Genomic DNA, 23,625 nt, shown 5'->3' with positions numbered 1-23,625 from the left:
CTTTTTTGCCTGTGTAGTCCCAGAATTATTAATATGGACCAAGTTTTGGGAAAGGCAAGACTGTCCTAGGCTGTTGGGGGGGTGGGTAGGACATAAATAGTACACATTTTATGGACGGCACCCTTGAGCATATTTCCCAAAAGCCTGCCTTGCAATTCCACATCTAGAATTTCATCCTAAGGAAATTAGCGTGCCAGAACATGAATATTTCACTACAAGATGTTTGCTACAGTACTGCTTATAACTATGAAAGACAGGAGATAACACTAAAAGTCCACAGGACCTCTACTGGGTATTTGGATCTTAGAATGCCGCGCATTGCTCACAGAACTTCCTTATTTAGTAAGAATATTTTAATTAGTAAAACAGATTTTAAAATAACATATACACAGCCTAGAAGGCTGTATCCTCAAATTAGTAAAAATCCTGACTCTCAAAAACATATGTCAAGCTTATGAAATAAGGAGCCATCTTGAATGTGGGTAATTATGCAATGAAAGATTAAAATAGTTAGAATACTATATTCTCCCTATAATTTAAAAGAAAATTGTTTGCTTTGGTTGTCTTCTTCCTACTGCATATGATCCAAAATTCTGAAAATCCCACATTTGAGATGGTCTAATTATTATTACTCAGCTGAACCGTATTTGGAAATGGATTATTTACCTAATAGGCTTTAGATATTTTTATTGTACATAAAAATTTACCTTATATAGTTAATTACTCTATAAAACGTCTACTATGTGAGTGCATGTATGCTGTCCATATACACATGTACGTACACATGCGTGCAAATGTGTACATTTGCACAAGTGGGTACATATGCATACATAAATGTTAAACACCTTCCTAGAATTTCTAGTTATTCTACCTTTAATGGCCTCTGAGTATGTTTAAGGGCCCACTGGCTAGAGTTTATAACAGTCATTCAATAACAAACTTTATGTAGGTGACATCTCAGAGCACTTCATTTGTTAGTCACTGACTTTATGGAGTGATAGCACACTCCATACCTAAGCAGGTGTAGCTGTCAAGGGCACTGCCACCGCTTCAGCAAAGCCTACCGGCAGAAGACAAACTCTGCTGCAGGAGCTCCTTTTATCTCTAAGTGGATCTCAGAGATATTACACACGTGTGTGTGTGTGTGTGTATGTCTCCTATATATTTCTATGTCTTCTTACACATGAATGTTGGTGGCACAGGAGTAAGATAATATGACCTATGAGCCTGGAAGGGTGATCTTAAGGGGAATTCGAGTCCCTGGCTTCTTTCTCTGACAATGAAAAACTATTATGTCTAATAGGGACCTTAGAAATCAGTAACTCTGAACTCCTGTTTTAATGGATAGATGGAAGGTCAGAAAGGTTGAGCAACCTGCAAATTATACCCACACAGGTTTGGGACACGTGTCTCCAGTCTCTCCATCTGGTGAGGGGTTCTCTGTACCACACACTCCCTGGGAGCCTATCCTAGGAGTCCCTCTCACTGTACCAGGAGCACACTGGGTATGGGACAGGAAAGTTAGTAAGACACTAGGTTTGGCAACATGTACCACCATCTCACTCAGTCCATACTTACCTGGAGGACTCTCTTAATCACAGAGGTGGGAGGTATGAGTCAGCAAGAACCCACCACATTACAAAGCAGCCATACCGCAGGCAAGGCTTCCCTATGAACTGGCTGTGTGAATCCAGTCACTTCAGCCCCAGTTTGTTTATTATAGAATGAGCATAGCATGCAATATAATAAGGCTCAAGTTACGTGCGTGTGCGAGCGTGCATGTGCGTATGTGTGTGCAAGAGATAAAAATATGTAATGCTTTGTCAACTTTAAGAATAAACACAAGGGGGATCCCTGGGTGGTGCAGCGGTTTGGCGCCTGCCTTTGGCCCAGGGCGCGATCCTGGAGACCCGGGATCGAATCCCACGTCGGGTTCCCGGTGCATGGAGCCTGCTTCTCTCTCTGCCTGTGTCTCTGCCTCTCTCTCTCTCTCTCTGTGACTATCTTAAATAAAAAAAAAAAAAAAAAAAGAATAAACACAAGGAATTCTGAAAAAAAATTTTTTTAAGGCAAAAAACTAAATAACTCTAGCATCTCTCCAGACATCCAGCTATGTCTACAAGCCTCTCAGAAAGGACCTGATTATCTAGAAAAAGCCAGGTAGAAAACACGAGTGTCCACTGATCCAGTGGACACACAACAGCAGCCCTTGTTTCTACTACTTCTCCACTTTAATCTTCTTAAATTTTAATGCACACAAGAGGCAAAGAATTAAAGGCATGAAAAATGAAACAAATGCATTCTAAAAGCCACATGAGATGTTAACTTCCTAATATACCTCTGAAATTCAAAGGTGGACTTTGGGGAAGCAGCCAGTCCATGCAGAATAAGGGGCAGCAAGCATACACTTACCAGGGTCATGTCACTCCAGTTGGGCAAGAGATGCCTAATACAACCTATACTCTTCATACCAACATGTATGGTATTCCTAGTACTCTTCTAAAAGAATTGCTTCTGTGTGTATTCTGTTCATGTATCTAGGAGAATACCCTGCAAATTTTTTAAGGGGTGTGTGTGAGTGTGTGTGTGTGTGTGTGTGTGTGTCTGTGTGAGAGAGACAGAGACAGAGAGAGACAGAGAATGTTCTTTTCATCATGCATGACAAAAAGCAACTGTAGAGATGCACCTCTTTCTACCATCCGTGGAATACTTTTCTGCAACATAGCCATAAAGAATATTTATAGAATACCCTCTCAAGGACTCTGCTTCCCAAGGAAAATATGCCAGTCAGCCAGCAAATCTGTACAAAATTTTCAGACATTTTACATAACACGTTTCATTCATTCATTCTGTAAGTCTCCAATATGTAAGGCTATTTAATGATTTAATTATAAATGCTGCCAGGTAGATTTCCAAAAATCTTTCTTCAAACTCCTTTTTCTCTTCTCAACAGCATGACCGCTAAAACATGCATCTAAAAATAACTCCTTCCTATGTGAGTCAGTAAATGCAGACCCAAACAGTAGATGCATGTGCGTGCATGTGTATGCATACACACACACATATGCAGCAATTTCTCTGAAAATGGCATCCTCCCTCCACACACAAAAGCATCCGGTAGTAAAGCAAAGGCATTTCAATCATCTAGAAATAACGCCCACGGATGTTTCTTTTACAATATAAAAGGTAAAAAAAGATCCACAGCACACATACGGTAAAACCTGTAAAGAAATGGCATGCCTCTCAACTGTCACATCCCACCAGAGAGCAAAAATCTAAGAGCTGGAAAATACTCAGAACCGCACCGATTCCATTTTCTCCTTTTAGATGTTGTCGCTGCAATTAGCAAGCAGGCTATGTGTGAATTCACCCACAGAGCATTTTTTCATGACTAAACATGCACACCTGATTTTGCTTTTTTTCCTCCACTTCCATGTGGCTGACTCACCATTTTCTTTCAGTGTCCACATTCAGCGTCTCAGTCATGAAAATGCTAATTTCTTGCTGGTATGGAAAAATGAAAAGGCGAGACAAGGCACACGGGTCTTCGTGCAATGCTGGCCTCCCGCAGGGCAGGCAGGTCTGCAGCTCTCCCGCGGAGCAGGGCTCCCCGCGCGCCAAGGCTACCGGTCACTCGGCACTATGGCTTGCAGCCCGGACCCGGCGCTGGAAGGCACTGCCTCCTAGTTTCAGTGCGCTTTCAGCCAAGCGCAAAAACCAAAGCTGCAAACTCTGCAGGCACCTATCGGCACACATGCAGCACACGCGTAGTGTGCCCACACGCATACGTGCACGCATGCAGAGCTCGAGCTGGAATCTGCAGCCCACCTGGCAGGAGTTTTCATTTTCAGGCAGAACAATAAACAAGACAAATGTGTGCAGATCTCCCCAGACCTTACTCACCGCGCCGTGAGCTGACAACCTGCTTTTAAAGACAGGAGAACAAAAGAAACACTCGTAACTGCAGACGCTAAGGACGTCAGGCAAGCAGTCCCGTGCGGGCTGAGCTGCCTGAGGACAAATGCGGGGTGTCTGGGGGCGCAGCGCTCACCGCCTCCCGCCGGACCAGCCTCAGAGCCCCGCGCCCAGCAGCTGGCCTGTCGGTGCCTGCTGCCTCGTGATGGGCAAGTTCCCGCAGGCTCCGGCGGCTCTAACCTCGGGACTCAGACTACTCCTCCTGACCTCAGGGCCAACGTTCCCCAGGCTCCTTAAGCTTAGCACCCCGCCCCCCCCCCCCCCGCCCCCCAACCCCGCCAGAAGACTTGCCCGTTTAAAACCCCAAAACGCTTGGCTGTCTTCCTCCTTATAATCTAAAAGGGGGAAATAAAGGAAAGCCTGCTGAACATATTTTTACTCAGCTTTATCTATTTAACTATGCTAATCACATAGTATGTGCGATACACTATTCAACTCCACAAGCACAGTAATATCAGATGGAACAATGAAAGGAAAAAAATCCCGCTGAATAGCCTAATTTATGTCTCTCTGTATTCTATTTGTACTCTTAGGTTTATTACACACTCATTAGGAACGTAATCCAGCAAACAACTAACAAAGTACTTCCGGAAGTTTACTGTGTGCAAAGCATTCAGGGGAGAAGACAAAGTCCCAGCCTGACTGCGACTTACCAGTCCGTCATCTCACAATGATCCGCATTGAAAGCCCCTGCCCTCCACCTCCCTCCCGAAGCAGCCCGAGACCTCAGAGTCACCCCCACACGGAAGGCACCCCCCCAACGCTGTCCCGGACAGCCCCTTCCCAGACTGAGCTCCAAGGCTTCTCCAGTCTCATGCTTACCCTTCAGAATGGGTTTTCTCTTTTCAACCTGCTTCCGTCAGCCCTTTGTGAATTCGTGGCAATTATTTCTGAGTCTTTCCCATTTGGCCAATAACACATGCTACTCTGCAGCATCTCCCAGATTACTGCTATATTTGTAAGAGTGACTTTTCCCTTTTTTCCACACCTTCTTGATCCTGAGCACCAATGCTGATGCATGCGTGTTATAGCCAGTCAGCATTTAAATAGGTCTACAAGGAACGTTGCTATGAGACCTCATCATCTGGGGACACGAGGTTATTAACTTAGGTGGCCTGATGCATGCACACTGAAAAGGAAAATGAGAATTTGAACCTGTGTCTTTAACCCCAAAGCTTACATTCTTTCTACAACTTCTCATCGCCACCTATTATTTTACCGAGTACATGATCCCGTTCCTAAGAGAGGGTGACATCTGCCCCAGACTATATCCTCAACACTCAGTGCAAGGATGCACAGCCATCCACATAATGCATATCTACTAAGAATCTGGTAGCTGATTGGATATTTCACCACACTTACTGCTCAAAAGGTGTGTTCCTAATATTTACAAGCTGAATAATTCAAAATGCATTATTTTAGAGGCACTTGGCTGGGTCAGTTGCTGAAGGATATAACTCCTGATCTTGGGTTCTCAGCTCGAGCCTCATGTTGGGTATAAAGATTACTTAAAAATAAAATCTCAAAGGACACCTGAGTGGCTCATGGTTGAGTGTCTGCTTCCGGCTCAGGGTGTGATCCTGGGATTGAGTCTTGTATCTGGCTCCCCGCAGGGAGCCTGCTTCTCCCTCTGCCTGTGTCTCTCATGAATAAATAAATAATTTTAAAATAATAAATTAAAAAAATCTTTAATAAAATTACTTTTAAATAAACACTTCATTTTAGAATGCTTTTAGGTTTACAGAAAAATTATGACAATAAGAGAGTTCCCATATACCCACTGCCTGGTCTACCCAACAGTTAACATCTTACTTAATATGGTAACGTGTTGTAATTAATGTGCTAATCTTGGGATATGAATATTAACTGAAGTCCATCCTTGATTCAGATTTCTTTTTTACTTAACGTCCTTCTTCTGTGCCAGGACCCTGTTCAGGGTACCACATTACATTCAGTTGTCACGTCTCCTCAGCTTCTCCCAAGCAACGGCTTCCCAGAATTTCCTTGTTCTTGATGCCGTTGACAATTTTAAGGAGTATTGTTCAGGCATTTTGTAGAATGTTTCCCAACTGAAATTTGCCTGATGTTTTGGTCATGATTATGGTTATGGATTTTAGGGAAGATCACAAAGGTAACAAGTGCCATTCTCATCACGTGATAGCAAGGGTCATGCTGTCAATGCAACTCGTCTCTGTGCATCGCCTGGCAGGGGTTAGCGTATGCCAATTTCTCCATCGTGAGCTCCTTCTCTGCCTCCACCTTTTCATCCTGCCTTCTTTGGAAGGAGGTGAGCCATACACAGCCCATATTTAAGGAGCCGGGAGTTCTATTCCACTTGCCTCAGGGCAGAAGATCTACACAGATTACTTGGAATTTTTCTGCTTGGGAAATTTGTCTTTTCTCTCTCCACTTACTTGTTCAATCATTAATGCAAGTCAGTTATGAACTCAGGAATAAACTTTATACACTGGGTTACAGTCTAACACTACTTTATCTTGTTTAAATTATTCTAGCTATAGTCATAGGAAGCTATTTCAGTTGGCTCCTGTGTCCCTCTGACACATTACTGGGCTTTCTGGTTTGGTATTTCCTTACTTTTTTTGGCACTACAAGATATTCCAGGCTCATTTTGTTATATTCCCTGCCCTGGTCACTTTGACTACAGAGGGGTACTGGAAAACAAGATCTGGATGCTGGTTGTACTTGAGGAGTTTTTAAAGAAATGACCTCCATGAATTATTTCCAAAGAGAGAGCACTTTTGTAATATCAAGATTCATAATCTGGGTTCTCATACATCCACGTTTACTAGAGAGAGGCATAATTATCAGGGTGTCTAGGACACTCACGTCTTTTCATAGCTTGTGCTATGTTAACACTAGTAAGCCTTTACATTATAAATACTTGTAATAAGTTGCATACATACCCTGTCTTTGACCCAGAACATTTGTGCTCTTGAAGAATTCCACAAATAAAAAGGGAACAGAACAAGATAAGCAGACTAGCACTTACATTCGAGAACTCTTCCCCCCAGCCTCTCGGGCAGTCCTGGTGAACCCTTAAGCCCTTCTGGAGTCACTTCACCTAATGTAGCATGCCAGTCTTCAGGGTCTGACGGTGCCCTCCCCACCCCATGCCATCACTCCAATGCAGAACACATCACAAAGGAGTCCATGGTTAGCGCATCCTGCACTCTCTTCTACTCCTGCTAAGTGTGTAGCAGCTAAGTGTGTAGCAGCCACAGTGTAAACTCCTGAAGTTCAACCACCACCCACGAGACAAGTAAGATGAAGATGACAAAAGAAATGGATCTCGTTCTTGCAAGAGAATCATAAAGTCTCTCTTTAAAGATTTTATTTATTTATTCATGAGAGATACACAGAGAGAGAGGCAGAGACACAGGCAGAGGGAGAAGCAGGCTCCATGCAAGGAGCCCGATGTGGGACTCGATCCCGGGTCTCCAGGATCACGCCCTGGGCCAAAGGTGGCGCTAAACCACTGAGCCACCTGGGCTGCCCACAAAGTCTCTTTGAAATATCTAGACAGACTGCCATCTATGTCCCATGTTCCCATTCCTGAAAGTACACTCACAGATGGCCATCCCTTGACCAAAGCCAAGGGCTGGCAAACCTTTCAAGTTTTGCTGGAGCACAGCTACACATACTCCTGTATGTACTATTCATGGCTGCTTCTATGCTACAAGAGTTGAGTCATCACAACGTGAACAGTTTCTCCCCTGAAGCCAAGAATATTTCCCGTGTGACCCTTTACAAATTCTGTCGACCTCAGAGCGGCAGCCACATTTCTCAGACTTGAGTAATGCACAGACTCATTTTATTTATTTGACAGAGAGAGAACGAGAGAGAGAGGGAACAAGCAGGCGGAGCGGGAGACAGAGGGAGAGGAAGAAGAAGGCTCCCCGCTGAACAGGGAGCCCGATGTGGGGCTCAACCCTAGGACCCCAGGGTCATGACCTGAGCTGAAGACAGATGTGCAACTGGTAGAGCTACCCAGGCACCTGAGATTTATATTAAATCAACTTTTTCCCCTGTGGCATCCTAATGTTGACAGATTTTTAAAAATTAAGATAAAGTCCACACACCATAAAATTTACCCTAAGAAAGTATACAATTCAGTAGTTTTTAGTATATTCATGGAGTTGTGCAACCATCATTACTATCTGATTCCAGAACATTTTCATCACCCCCAAAAGAAAATCCACACCTACTACAGCAGTCATTCCCATTCCCCTCAACGTTTAATTCCTGGCAAATGAATCTACTTTCTGTCTACAGGTTGTGCCTACATATGAAACCATGCAGTTTATGGCTTTATTTTTTACTGTATTGTGAAATATGTCTAAACACAAAACATTGTATTTTCCTTATTTTCATAGCTCTTTGGCTATAAATTACAAAACAAATTTGCAAGTTATAGGAGAGCAAAACTATAAAGCAAATGTTTAATGCAAAGGGTGATGAGGCTTTGCGGAGAATGAGCTGTTTCTCCTGTGGCCCAGCTTTTTCTTTTGGGTTTAGCTACCACAGTTTCCCTGCTGCCACAGAAGGACTCATTTCACTCACTGCTTTTCTTTTGACTGATAGGACACAGAGCTCTGAGGGCCTGGCGCTTTGATGTCTTTTCCCTGATCTAGAGAGAGAGCTTGGTTTGCATGTGAATGTGGACAGATTCTTTCCTCTCAGCCTGGAACACTTACGTTCTTGGGCACTGGCAAAGAGACAACTCTCACACACACAAGGTGTGGTCATGCACATCATCCAGAATATCCTGTTATGAATTTAAGGATTAATATGGAAACAAAGACAGTAAATGACACTCACAATGAGAACATGTATATCCCCAAGAATATGCTCCAAATGGTGTCTGAGAAAACTTGAGGGAGATGTAATTTTCTGGCTACCACATTGTCACTATCCATGCTTGTCCACCCTCCTCCTTCACCTTCTCTTTGTCTGAATTCTGGTGGGGGTGGTAAGGATTACTGTGGGAGGTGAGGATTACTGTATTGGGAGTGGGAGGAAGGAGGGCTGCGAGGGATGGGGGTGGGGTCAGACATAAAGCATGCTCCTGGCTCTGTGTTGTCTTCTACGAGTTCTTGGGGGATATGTGGATTTAACACACACACTCAGAAATATCTGGATGCATTTTAGATTGCCTAAGAGAAATAGGTGACTTGCAGAACTGTCTTTTTTTAATTTCAAATTTATGAGTTAAACTGGTTAGAGACCAGCTTCAAGAATTTGACAACCACTTAACACACTGAGTCTGTGGGAAATGAGTTTTGACAGCCAAGTACTCATCTCACGTCCAAATGATGGCAACTGTTTTTGAGTAAGACATACTCTTACTGCACAGAGTGGATCATTTCAATTTATCTTTCAAGTTAAAAAAAAGTAAACCCAGTTCAGGAGTAACTGCTCAATGGCAAAGTGGTTTTCTTTTGGGGTGACAATATTTCTGGAACTAGATAGTGGTGATGGCTGCGTAACATGAACTAAATGTCACTGAATGGTACACGTTCAAGCAGTATGTTTTAGGTTATGTGGATCTTTCAATTGAATACATCTTTACAACCCCATTAAAAAAAAAGGGCAACTGACGGAGAGTAACCTCAGAGACAAAGACCAGTCACTGTAGCTCTATGGAGAGATGCCTATGAGCCTATGGGTTCCAAGGGGAAGGAGGTAAACAGAGAACCAGATGGCTGTCCAGCTCTCACAGTCATCTTGTAAGGGAGACCTGCATTGGTGGGCCTGACATTCCCCAATGGTCTTTTGCACACGCCATGATTTCAGAGTTCTAATATAAAAATAAATGCTAGCAAAGGAAAAACTTGCTGTAACTAAGCTACCTTACCCTGGCCTCAAACAAAGTGGCTGTCTGCATTTGGTGCCTACTTTCTGAAGTCTCTAATACTGAATGCTACTGGAGGTGGCCTCAGGGGTAGGCGAGTGTAGAAGGAATGCACCTACTGGGTCACCCCCTACGACCTTGCTCCCTAACCTTGCTCATGTCTGTGAAGCAAGTTTCAGTTTACCATTATTTTAGAATGTCCACTTTTTAAAAACTTATTTTAAAGACTTCTCTTTTTTATTTGATAGACAGATAGCGAGAGAGAGCATGAGCAGGCGCAGGGGAGGGGGAAGCAGGCTCCCCGCTGAGCAGGGAGCCTGATGTGGGATTCAATTCCAGGACCTTGAGATCATGACCTGAGCAGAAGGCAGATGCCCAACTGACTGAGCCACCCAGGCACCCCTAGAATGTTGACTTTTGCAAGACACTTAGTCACATTAGAACAGCAGCATGCCCTCTCACAGGCTGTACTTTCTGCAAGGGAGAAACTAAAAGCCAGTGTTCACAGTTCATGGATGAGATATGTATATACTTTTCTATTCTTTTCAGGATTTATTTATGTATTTGAGCAAGAGGAAGAGAGCATGCATAAGTGGGGGGTGGGGTGGGCAGCAGGAGAGCGATAGAGAGAATCTCAAGCAGAGTCCACGCTGAGCTGAGCCCAGGAGGGTCTAGATCTCAGGGCCCTAAGGTCACACCCTAAACTGAAATCAAGAATCCGAAACCAATCGTGCCAGTCAAGCACCCAAAGATGTGCGTTCATTGATTCATTGATTCATTCATTCATTTTTTTTCTTTTTTTCTCTCTTTCAAGATTTTATTTATTCATGAGAGGCATAGAGAGAGAAAGAAACACAGGCAGAAGGAGAAGCAGGCTCCATGCAGGGAGCCCGACATGGGACTCGATCCCGGGACCCCAGGATCATGCCCTGGGCCAAAGGCAGGGGCTCAACTGCTGAGCCACCCAGGGATCTCCGGATGTGCGTACATTTTAAAAAAATATTTTATTTATTTATTGATGAAAGACACACAGAGAGAGGGGCAGAGACAGAGGGAGAGGGAGAAGCAGGCTCCCTGCAGGGAGCCCGATGTGGGACTCGATCCCAAGACCCCGGGATCACGCCCTGGGCCGAAGGCAGATGCTCAACCACTGAGCCACCCAGGCGCCCTGTGCGTACATTTCTAACATGGATTAATCATTTAGGTTCGATGAAGACATGTGACTTCACCCAATACTGTTAGGAAAGCCAACTTAATGTGGATTCTGTAGCGTGTCACGCTAGTTCCCATCAGAAGAAGCTCGAGCTGGAGGCCCGATACTTCACAGCCTGGTTCTTGAGTCAAGATAGAAAGCGCCTGACCTAGGCAATCAACCAGAAGAGCCTACATATGTCACAGGGCAACTACGATGATCTCCAAAGGCGGCAGAGCCGGCTTCGCCAGCACCTTTGACAATATGCAACAGCGTTAATGTGCGGAGCAACGAAGCCTGTGGGACCGTCTGGATGGGTGCTTCCCAGGCCACTTGAGCCCTAAAACACAGGCGACGAGAGAAACACGGCTGGAAAGCCTGAGGGATGGCTCTCGGCGTGTTTAGATGGGTCTCTGGAGAAAGGCAAGCACGTCGATGAGCAACTTTACGTGCAAGCCAAGCAAGGCCAGCCGACAAGGGTGTGAGCTCTGAGGAGAGCGGTCAAGCGACAGGAGAGACCAGAGGGCTACTGCATCCGGAGAGCTGTGCAGGTGGCGCCGTCCGGGGAGGGGACGCCGCCGCGCGGGCAGGTCACCGGGCGAGCAGCCGACTCGCGCGGCCACCTGGGGCGCAGGCGCAGCTCCGACTCGGAGGGTCTCCCGGAAGAGCACCGGAAGTCACGTGACCGCCGCGGTTCCGGCCGCCGTCACTCGGCAGCGCCGCCCGCTCCCCCGCACACGCAGTGCCGCCGGCCCTCCTGCGGCAGCCGCTCCCTCCCCGCCGCCAGCCCCACGCCGCGGCCTCGCCACGCTTCCTTCCAGAAAACGTGCAGTCCGCAAGCCAGACCAGCATGGGAGCCCCCGTGGGGCCGCTCTGTGGTCCGCACGCCGCGGTGGCTGAAGCCACGTGGCTGCAAACGTAGGGGAGGACCGGGAGTGACGACCCCCCGCCTCCAGGATTTGCCCTGCGGCACCCTTTCTGCGCTCCAGGAGGGAGGACAGGAGCGAGTCTGCAAGCGCCCCACGCACAAACACCACCGCCCTGGGACGGAGTCGCGCCCGTGCCGCCTGCGCCCGTCCCCGTGCCGGCTGTGCTCGTGCCCATGCTGGCTGCGCCCGTCCCCGTGCTGGCTGCCGTCCCCGTGCTGGCTGTGCCCGTGCCCGTGCCGGCTGCGCCCGTCCTCGTGCAGGCTGTGCTCGTGCCCATGCTAGCTGCGCCCGTGCCCGTGCCGGCTGTGCTCGTGCCCATGCCGGCTGCGCCCGTGCCCGTGCTGGCTGCCATCCCCGTGCCGGCTGTGCCCGTGCCCGTTGCGCCCGTGCCCGTGCCCGTGCCGGCTGCGCCCGTGCCCGTTGCGCCCGTGCCCGTGCCGGCTGCGCCCGTGCCCGTCCCCGTGCCGGCTGCGCCCATGCTTGTGCCGGCTCTGCCCGTGCTGGCTCCACCCTGGAAGGCATCCAAGCTGGAGTGTCGCCTTGTTATCCCAGCACGGGCTTCAGGCTTCGTAATTACCAGGCAGAGCAGTACAGGATGTAAAGCTGCAATTGCCCCTTAGCTAATTGAGGGCCAGGAAAAGCAAATGTCTTCCCTAAAGCAACAAACGAGGCGCAGACTTTGGCTGAGTTCTCTCTCTTACTTTGATTTGTAAGAAGCTTGTTTGTAAATGAAAAAATCAGTCTTTGCATTAGCCTCTGTGCACCAAGTCACCTCTCAGGGAAAACGTACAGGAAGGTGATCCCCTGGTGGGTTTACCTTGTTTATGAATTTTATTTTATTTTTTTAAAATAATTTTTAAAAAAATTTATGATAATCACAGAGAGACAGAGAGAGAGAGAGAGGCAGAGAGAGAGAGGCAGAGACACAGGCAGAGGGAGAAGCAGGCTCCATGCACCGGGAGCCCGACGTGGGATTTGATCCTGGGTCTCCAGGATTGTGCCCCGGGCCAAAGGCAGGCGCCAAACTGCTGCGCCACCCAGGGATCCCATGAATTATATATATATATTAAAGCACATTTTCCCTAACGAGCTTGATTTCATACGGATTCAATTTTATGGCTGTTGTTGGGAATTCAGAATATAATCTCATTCTCCTCCTCCTTGCTCATCTGTCCCAACAAGATAGCAGCCTGCAGGTCAGTGCCAGCCCACTGGCAGCAGCTCCTAAATGTGGGGGTGGAAATGGCTGGAAGGCAGCTATGAAGAAGGAACGTGCCAGCACCCACAGCCACCATGCTCCACCCCCAGATCTCCTTTTGCCTTTGGTCTCTGGAGCCTCCCTGAACACAGTACTCCTTGAACTCTCAAATTTGAAAGCAATAATTGACCCCAGCACAACTCAGCTTTTATTTTGAGATGTTTATGTCCTGATTCTCAATGTTATGTCAGGATAGAAAGACAAGCCCATTTCACTTACTATTGTGTAAACTAAAATCTTAAAATTTCAGCACACAGAATGTTTCAATATGGATCATTATTTGCCATAACCAAGGACTGAGCCAAGGGCTGTTAGGCCGGTGCCCATCCGATTCATCTACCAATCCACCCTGTTTACCCATCCACCTACCCATCTATTTATCTACCCACCACCCACCCATATCTCCATCCACTGGACAACCGGCCCATCCATTTTCCAGCCACTGGGCTTACACAAGGTCCCCTCCTGAAGCTGAGCATGAATTCCCAATTGCCATTTGCTAGGCAGATGTCCTGAGGTAGGCTTGTAGTATTCTAAGAACAGCCTTTTAATAAGCATCAAAGCCCTGAGGGAGAAATGAGCTTGGCTTATTCAAGGGATAAAAGGTGTCAATGAGTCTCTGAGTCTGGAGCTTGGATGAGAAAGAAGAATGAGAAAGGGTGCCCCCCCAAAAGAGAGGGCCATACAGGGCCTTGCAGGGCAAGGTCAGGAGCTTGCATTTTATGCCGAGTGCAACCAAAAGCCATTGAATGGTTTGGGGATGGGGACTATTATAATTTAATTTATATTCCAAGACCAGCAAGGAAACAGCAGCCATGGTCCAGGTTGGAGATGATGAAAGCTGGAACAAAGAAGGGGAGAACTTGATCCCAGAGTTGAAGCAGAGCTCCTCAGAGAGCAATGTGCTGCATGGGGGAAGCGGGCTTTGGCTTGTGCAGCAAGGTGACCAGGGGTACTGTGGCTCAGATGGGAGCCCCTGCAAGCAGGGTGCTGGAGTGGCAAAGACAGGCTTTCCATCTCTGCTCTGTTCAGAGGCACTACCAGCCAGTCACAGGGAGACCAGCAGGCAGCATGGGAGTGGCTCCATGAGAACTAGGAAAGAGTGCACAAACACATATCCAGGTCCCCTTCCTCCCCACCCAGCCTCTGTGGAGAATGCCTTTGTGCAGCCATACACTCGGAAGGTCAACTCTTAAAAGTGGAATCACTGAATCAGAATGTGCCCGCAATTGCAAGGCACTGCTGGCAGTGCTAAGCCACTCCCTCTTCCTTTCATTTCATTTTGTTTTTTAAAAGATTTTATTTATTTATTCATGAGAGACACACAGAGAGAGGCAGAGACATAGGCAGAGGGGAGCCCAATATGGCACTTGATCCAGGGACTCCGAGATCACACCCTGAGCTGAAGGCAGACGCTCAACCACTGAGCCACCCAGGGGTCCCTCTTCCTTTCATTTTAAATGCTCCCATATCAGGGGTGGCCTCATTAGCTCAAAGGTGGGATGACACTTCCCAAGAGCACTGATGCAGCCGACAGCACTGGTTAAAAGGTATAAGGCAGAAAGGACATTTCTTCCGGTATTCTGGACTAATTGTATCCCCCCCCCCCATTTGGAAGCTGAAGTCCTAAGCCCCAGGACCTCAGAATGTGACTATTTAGAGATAGAGAAGCGCCGCCCCCCAGAAGCCAAACCTGCTGACACCCTGACCTTGGGGTTCTGGGCAACATCAACAACAGAAATTTACTCTCTCAGTCTGTGGTGGGGGGTTATGACAGTCCCCGGCAAGCTGCTACATCCAGCTTATGAGGTACCCCAGTCAGGAAGCGGGGGGGGGGGGGGGGGGGGGGGGGGGGGGGGGGGGGGGGGGGGTACTTGCAGAAGCGGGTCACAATTGAGCTGGGAGAGCCACTACAGAGCCTCTGGGAACAATGGAAGCTGGCCTTAAATTTAAGCCAGTCGGAGTAGGGAAAGGGGGTGCTGTTCACCACAGGAAGTGCTAGAAGTAAGCAAATGCAATTGGATTTGCTCTCCTGGCTTTGGGTTTCTTTAGGCTCCAACACCTCCGGTCTTCCCCCAGGACTCAGTCAGGATTCACCTCATGCTCCTTCCAGGATCATGAAGGACCACATAACTTTTTACAAAAATTCTAATTATGTGCCATCACTTCAGTGTAAGTACTGGTGTCTCTCCTTCCCTCCTACACTGTGAGGTCCTTTAGGAACAGAACCTTTGTCCTACTTATCTTTACATGGAACAGAATCTTGAACCTCACAAAAATGTTCTCAGTGTGGTTTGAATGAACAAGTAACTCTTATCTTGATGTTATTGTGTTGTCTCAACAGAATACAATGAAAAACATTCATTATCCTGTACTGGTTATCAGATCAGTAATTTTTTTTTTTTAAGATTTTTAAGTAATCTCTATGCTCTACATGGGGCTCGAACTCCCAACCTTGAGATCAAGAGTCACACACTGTACTGACTGAGTCAGTCAGGTGCCCCAAGTAATTCATATTTCTTATACAGACATTGTTATAAATTTATGCAAAACATTAGGTGTCTTGAAATCTCCGCATTATAGGATTTTGTTTTTGGTGAGCAAGACAGTCCTCTACAAGACTTTTCTTTTTTTGTCCCCCAGATTTAATGTTTTAAGTACACTATTTCTTACTGATCCTTTAGAAAATAAACATTCTCTGAAAAAAGCGGGAAATGGATTTTCAATGTTCCTGTTCTAGATTTTGAATCTCGCCATCCTTTGAGAATGCACACAGTTCTGAAAATTGCTGGGTCTACAGCTCCAAAGCAGAAGGCTCTGGAACTAATATCTTCGGAGTGGTTATGCAGTCTGCTGGAAGACATGGCCATGATAAATGAAGCATGTGGTCCCTCCTGCCATTCCTCTTGACCCTCTCACTATCGATAGTGCCATTTACAACACACAGACACACACACAGTGTACACTATAGCCACTCATTAGGACTCCGTTCACAGCAGAGCCCACTCCAACCACCATGTGAACTCTCTGCAGCGCAAGTGCAATGCCTATGGCAGGGGCACAGGAGCAAAGCCAGAGCCTGCAGGTCCACTGTGCACTGAACATCCTCACAACTGCAGCAGAGTCAAGGGGAGGGCTGGGTAAGATTACAGCTGGTGCTGGGCACGTGACGTACTCAGAATCTGTAGTAATAAAGCTGTAATTGTGTTTCTCAGAAACTACTGAATTCTGTAGGTGTATTATTCATCAGCCATTCTTTCTTACACAGGGATTCTTGGTTTGAGCCATGTAGACTGTTAATTGCAGGGACTTCCTACACAAAACGCTGCTCTTGTCCTCGCAGAGCCACGTAAAGATTGGGTGCTCTTGTATAAGGCTAACAGCACTCACGTTTAAGGCCAAATGCAATAAAACCCTGTTATAGAAGGCCCTTAAAAAAAAAAAAAAAAGGCCCTTAAAAGCAAACACTTAAATCAGTTATTTCTGCAACAGTACCTTATGAGGTCAAGTGTTTAAATCTGAGTATCACAAATCACCAGAGATTCTCAAAGCAACAGAAAAATCTGTATTCACTGACCCAATTATGTAGGTTTATTTCTGTGCTTCTTTCAGCCCTTTTAAAATAAGGTGATACCACATATCCTACAGCAATCTATGTTTTCCTCTCCCTCCATCCTCATGCATATTAAGGGCAAGAGGACTCTACCTACCTACCTACCTACCTATGTATTTGATCTAAACTATATCTAAACAGCTACACTGGCCACATTTAAGAATTATGGGATACAACACGGTAATACGCTACTGCCATGCAGAATTCTTTCAGATGCTCTGATCCTCTTGAGGAGCCAGCAGACTTAATTCTGTTTTCATGCTCAAAATAAGCCCAATTTAGAAAGGCTGGCTCTATTCCTTCCTGATTGACAATCCTGGGCAACTCTGATTTGGAGACCATGCCCCAGCAACCCAGCTGTGTACTCGATCATTAAAGCATCCCTTCAATCGAGCATTCTGGATAAAGCATTTCATTCAAGCGCATTACACTGGATTTCTCATTCTATCAACATAAAGAACCTTACTGTACAGAGAACACAGCAGCCATTTTAAGAACCAAAAAATGCCACGAAGGCATTAGAGGGTGTCAGTGCCCTGGAGATGCTTCTCCTGGCAGTAGTGCAGGGCTGCAGGCTCCGTTCGACACGCACCGCGGCATCTCCCCCCAGGCACGCTGGAAATTGCATCCAGTTAGCAGCCACTCTGGGTTTGGCAAAAAATGGATGCCCAATCATGTTCACTTGGGATTCACCCACCGGAAAGAAGGCCACCCCCAAGATGTCTTCTTAGTAACCCCAGATCCAAACTTCACCTACCTCAGACTGGGATGTCCCTCCTCGGCCCAGACTGCGGAGGAAAGTTCTCTGCGCTCACCAGGGTCCCCCACTTGCTGTTGTGGTTCGATGGCAGCTTCCTGCCAAGAGCAGCACAGTAAGACACCAAGTCATCAAGCTGCCTTCTTTAAGACATCTATTATTATGAACCCCGTCATTGTGGGTTTGTCCTGTGAGCCTGTACCACGGAGGCAGTGACGCAGCCTGCTGTCTTGTACTGCCACTTGGCCACGGGGCTGGCAAGCTCAGTTCTCCGAACTTATCAAAACAAATGAACTAGACTGTAAGTCCACTTCTGTTCTGGGGCAGTTAGCAGAAGGCCTGTGTGAGGCCTATAGAACCGTGTGGCACAACTGGTCCAAGCAAAAACAAAAGCACAAATCATCTCACATACAGCTGGTTACAACTGACTACAGTGAAGCCTCCAGCCCTCGGACCTGCCAGAGTCTGGATTCTTCTCTCCTGACGGAACAGCGTGGAATTCTCAGAGGTCACGCTGTGCGGGCCACAGGCTGACACAGCCACGGCAGAAAGCCACACCCATGGCATCTGTAGGCCCGCTGGCACCAGGACATCACAAAGAAACAGGCAGCTCTCAACACGCACCTACGGACTATGGTGCACTGAACTCACTACTGGTTATTTTTAAGAGAAGCTGCACCTCTTGCTATAAAAATTTTCTTTGAAATATATGAATGTAGGTTTAAGAGGCAGCAGAGGCCAAGAGAGGGAGAGCCAGCCTGGCAATCAACTTTGAGTATGCCTACGAATACTCTGCTTTTCTAGAAAGCTTAAATTCAACTTCTACCATCAAAGCACTTACCTTATAAAAAGTGCAGTAGTTTAATGCATTGCATATTTCATTACATTTGCCCTGGAGCAATCTCTAAAAATATTTGAAGAAAAAAAAACACAAAAAAACTAAAAGAACAAATACTCAAAATTTTAAACGGCTTCAAGGTTTTAAGACTGGTTATCGAACACTGTCCTGGGTCTTCTTTACATGGGTACCCCTTTCCATTTCAGAGGAGAACCTACCAATTTGTAGAGTTCTCCTCAAATTCTTTGCTTGGGTTGGGGAAGCTAATCATGGGGAAAGACAGCTGAAGCAAGAGGGGAGGAGGAGGAGGCTGGGGACTCGAGATAGGCCCTCAAAGATGGCACTTAAACTACCACGAACATACGGATTCTGTCCCCAAGTACCTTTCACACAGGTTGACATGAGAAGAGCTGGCGCATAGACATGCTCAAACAGTTGGACACAGGTCACACGGACCCCGGGCCGTTATATTCTGGGGTGCATCCTGTATGTGCTGTGCAGCAGTCAGGGGGCAGCTCTGTCCCTAATCAGGTGCCAGGCTTACCTGTTTGTAGAGGTCTGTGGATGGTGATGACCGGGACCTCCCGTGAATGTACTGCGGCCTCTCGTGTTGATCCAGGCCCGCGTCCAAGATGTCATCCGCTGAGTGATACCTCCCGGAACTCCTGGCTTCTAGGGCTCTCCTCTGTTCCCTCCAAGAGGCTTGATATTCAGCAAAGGTTCCAAGTCGCTGAGGCGGTTCCAGTTTTCCCACCTTCCCTGCTCTTCTGGGACCACTGGGGTTTTCTCCAAAGGAGGTAGTACGGGGCCTCTTCTGGAAAGAAGGGTCCGCACCCTCGTTCCCATGGCCTGCTGTCTGCGGCCTCTCCAGCCTCTCTTTCGGGAACCCACACAGCGCCTGCCTCTGCCCAGGTCTCTGGTGAATGGGTCTGCTTGTTTCCTCAAAAAACTTCCACCTGTCGGCGAATGTGCCCACCACGGTCTCCTCGGATGCATCAGGGTGCTGGTGAGGGCGATAATCCCCTGACAGCCCCACCTCGTTCATTTTCTCTGGTTCAGAGTAGGATTTCAGTTTCTGCTCCACTGTGAACCGTTTCCGGCCTCCAATGCGGAGAACGTGCGGCATGCCACCTCCGGATGGGGGCGGCTTGGCCAGGCCCCCCTCCCAGAAGTGGGGGGCGGTGTCTGGATCTGCGCTGTGCTCCTCAGCCCGGTGTTCTGGTGACCCTGCATGATGATCGGCTGGGCTGGGGTCCAAGTCACGGCGCTTAAACGACGTGGCCCTCAGGACCCGGGCCTGGGCCTCCTTCAGGTGGTCTTTATACGTGCCCGTGAAGGAACCTTCTGGGGTGGCACTGGTGGCACCTCCCCGCTCCGCCCTCCAGCTGCCGGCCTCCTCAGCCGCATCACCACTTCCAGTCAGCGTCACCGTGCTTTTGCTTTTCTGAAGCTTGGCTCGTCGCATCTGGATCTCGTTCCTCAGAGTGGTGGCGAACCGGTCACTTCTCCGTGTCGGTTTGCCCACCTGGGCATCAAATGGTGGCGGCCTTTCCGTACCACCGTCTTGGCCATTCTCGGGCCGGCACGTCCCCTCCTGGGCCAGCGAGTGCAACATAGGGGTCTTCTGACGAGAGATTTTGCTGCTTTCCCCATCAGCCCACATGAAGTCTGCAGTTTTCTTCAGACAGGCTTTCTCGCTGTGGCTGGCTCTTTGCGGTTCTTCACTTCCAGTGGAGCGGCCCTCTGCTGCTCTGTCCACCGGGTCACCCCTGTCCCTCTCATGGGCGTCCAGGGCCTCCTCGTGCTGAGGCAGGTAACACCGGGCTTTCTGGCCCATCGGGTGTGCGGTAGGGTGTTCGGGGGCGCCTGGTGCCACGTCAGGATGCCAGTGATCCTCGTGGAGCTGTGCTGCCTGTGTGCTTCCCTGAAGGCACTGTCTGGTGGTCACACAGTAGTAGCGGCTCTGCCCACCACTGTCCCCCTTCTGGTTGGTGGCACTGGGCCATCTGACCTGAGTGGGGCTGTCATCCTGGAAAGGGTTAGCAGAAGGCTCCTGGCGGCCCCCGGGGATGGCGACACGGGGCTGCTCCCTCAGCAACGTGGCGGCCCTGGGGCCCTCGTGACAAAAGGGACTCTCGTCACTGTACTGGCGTGGGTGCTGGCAGCCATAGGACTGCGGGAAACGTACATCTGTGCTGGACAGAGAGGCCTGGAGCCGGCCAGGGACCCCTGGGAAGCCGCCTGTCCTGTGGTCAGAGGGCAGCACTCCACAGTCCAGGGGGGCATCTGGTGCACAGCCCGAGCTCCCAGCTCTTTTCCCGTTGCTGGGACGCACCAGCCTCCACTGCTGATCGGTGGGTTCAGGTCTCCAGTCACTGCGGGGCTGGGCACGGGTCATGCCTGGAAAGTGCTGCACGTTGGTCATCTCTGAGAATGGAGGGCCCTGGGCCTTCTCGTGGCTCTTGGTGGCAGCGAAGCTGTCGCTACGGAGAGGGGGAGGAGGAGGAGGAGGGGATGAAGGTGCTTTTTTCTTATCAGGGATATACCAGACTGGCCCAAAATTTGACCTCCCAGAAGCAGCCAGCTTGGCCTCAGGACTGTCCTCTGGCCTGGGGCTTTTGCTGCTCTCACAGGGCACCCGGGGTGGGAAATACCCAAGCCTCTCCTCCAGGCCCTGAGGATCGCTGGCAGCCTGGGCCTGCCGGCTGCTGGCTGGCTTGGAGGCCTCCCACAGGCCCACTTTGTAGAGGATGTTCTCTGCAGAGGAGGCATCAGCCTTGGGCAAGGTGTGGTCAGGCGTGCTGGAGCTGGTGGAGAATGAGCCGTAAGCTGAGTCCCGCTTGCTCTGGCCGCCCAGGTGGTCAATGCTGCTGTTGGACTTGGCAGCAGAGAGGCGTCCGGAGGGGTAGGGCTGGGAAGGCTGGTCCAGGCTGTCGACACTCCCAAGGGAGCTAAAATGGTCAGAGGTACGCTGCAGATTCGTGTGCTCCCACGTGCCAGACAGGTCATGAGAGGAAGAGCTAGGAAGGAGGGACCAGAGGGAAGGCTTTGCTTTAGAATGGAGTAACAGCAAGGGGGAAATGAGGACAGCAGCATTGTGAATGCAGCTGGCCCTGCGCAGAAACATCCAGATGCCCAGAACTCTTCCCAAAACATGGCTGCAGGACCTGAGACGTGACATTTTAAAGAGCAACTCTGACAACAGGCCGGAAGGACCTAGCCCGATGCACTTGATACTCCTTCTTAAACAGATGCCTTCACACTCTAGCTCTACATGCCTGCCCTCAGGCTGTGAAGTCCACAGCACTCAGCGGCACGCAACACCCACGTGAATACCTTCTTCCTGAGTATGGCAGCTGGCGGGCTCTGGCCCACGAGAACAGCTTTTAGACAGTTAAACGGTTGGGGAGACTGGGATCAAAGACCATTTTGTGTCCCATGAAAATGCCAGGACATTCAAATCTCAGTGCTCACAGATAAAGCGTGATTGGGATCCAATCGTGGCCATTGGTGTACACGCCATTTGTGACTGCTTCTCAGCTGGGTACCTGCAGCAGACACAGGCCCATGGAGCCTAAAATATTCCCTACGTGGCCCTTTATACGGCAGGTTTGTGGACCATGGGGTCGAGCGTATGAGCAACACATCGTTTGGATGACTAACATAAAAGAAGCGACCGAATACCGAATGACAATTTTCACATTAAAAGGGAAGTCCTAAAAAAAAAAAAAAAAAAAAAAAAAAGGGAAGTCCTGGGAAAATGTGACTTTTCCACACCTAAATATTAGAGTACCAATAGCTCCTTTCACCTCTCAGTCGATGGCACATGTGAGAGAGAACTCTAGCAACAGGCTTTCTCAGCAAAACCAAACCCTGCTGTGCACAGGGGTTTGACAGAGCTCATTGGAGCTGTACCCAAATGCCAAAAAAACAGGTTCATAAGTGCCATGGGGTCTAAGGGGAGGAAATACAAAATCAGATTTAGTGGGTAATATGTTCATTAAGGAATTAATTATTCCACGAGGTAAGTAATAGTGTCTATATGAGGCTAATGACTCTCAATGGTAGGACTTTGTCCAGGCATGTTGAAAATGCTTTCATTAAAGTTCAACAAAGCTGGAGCCTTCATGCTTGAAGGTAAAAAAAAAAAAAAAAGAAAAAGAAAAAGAAAAAGAACAAAACTCACTACTACAACTGTTGCTACTTTAGGTTTAGAGAGAACCAGGAGGAGAAAGAAAATTGTGTCACCAGCAAGGACACAGGACACTGAACTGGGTAAATTACTCTTACAAATGAAAACAGAGGGAAAAGGTTATACCTATAAGCTCTCAAGATCTCATGGCTCCTGCAGACTGTGAGATTTTCTTGGGAGGTAGTGGACTGTTTGGGTTTTATACCCTTTCCCGTAAGGACAGAGCAGGTGGCCTTCTGAGAAATGGAGCATGTTCTGCTCTATCTTCCCACCCATGCTCTGGAGGTGATTTATCCATGCAGTCTTAAGTCCAAGGAGATATAAATAATGCTAAGCACTATTTCCACACAGATGTGGGCAGCTTATGTGCGTCTTTCATCAAGAAACCATCAAATAGGCTTAATGGAAAACCTATTACATTAAGTCATTTCAGTAATGAAATAAAAGGCCCACTTTTCACCTAAGTTTTACTACTCAGCTGAGAATCTGTGGTTGCTCAAAAATACCCTGGACTCCAAACACCACCATCTCTTGTCACTTTATTTTTTATTTTTTTTAGATTTTATGTATTTATTCATGAGAGACACAAACACATACACACAGAAAGAAAGAGAGAGAGTGAGAGAGAGAGAGGCAGAGACACAGGCAGAGGGAGAAGCAGGCTCCATGCAGGGAGCCCGACATGGGACCCGATCCCGGGTTTCCAGGATCACGGCCTGGGCTGAAGGTGGCGTAAACCGCTGAGCCACCGGGCTGCCCTCTTGTCATGTTAAATAGGTAGTGTATTTGAGATACATTTCCTTCACAGAAGTACTATATAATTTTACAGCAGGTAGTGTTTGTCAACAATCAAAAACTGATTTTGAGGGGTGCTTGGGTGGCTCAGTGGGTTAACCATCTGCCTTTGGCTAGGTCATGATCTCAGGGTCCCAGGATTAAGCCCTGTGTTGGGGGAGTCTGCTCAGCAGGGAGTTTGCTTCTTCCTCTGACCCTCTCCAT

The 23,625-nt window shown here is 48.1% G+C and overlaps 1 protein-coding gene across 2 annotated transcripts in view; it reads right to left on the bottom strand.

Annotated features, from left to right (window-relative positions):
• SHROOM2 (shroom family member 2) overlaps positions 1-23,625 on the bottom strand; it is a 143,501-nt gene that overhangs the window by 34,127 nt on the left and 85,749 nt on the right. For both annotated transcript variants that reach the window (XM_038586792.1, XM_038586793.1), the window contains exons 4-5: positions 18,979-21,454; positions 17,597-17,694 (exon numbers count right to left, since the gene is read on the bottom strand). In XM_038586792.1, the coding sequence (XP_038442720.1) occupies positions 17,597-17,694; positions 18,979-21,454 (2,574 nt within the window). The remainder of the gene's footprint in view (positions 1-17,596; positions 17,695-18,978; positions 21,455-23,625) is intronic.

Source organism: Canis lupus, chromosome X, assembly GCF_011100685.1.
Source record: "Canis lupus familiaris isolate Mischka breed German Shepherd chromosome X, alternate assembly UU_Cfam_GSD_1.0, whole genome shotgun sequence".
NCBI lineage: Eukaryota > Metazoa > Chordata > Mammalia > Carnivora > Canidae > Canis > Canis lupus.
The sequence above is the reverse complement of the archived record's forward strand: the minus strand, read 5'-3'. Positions and strand labels throughout refer to the sequence as shown.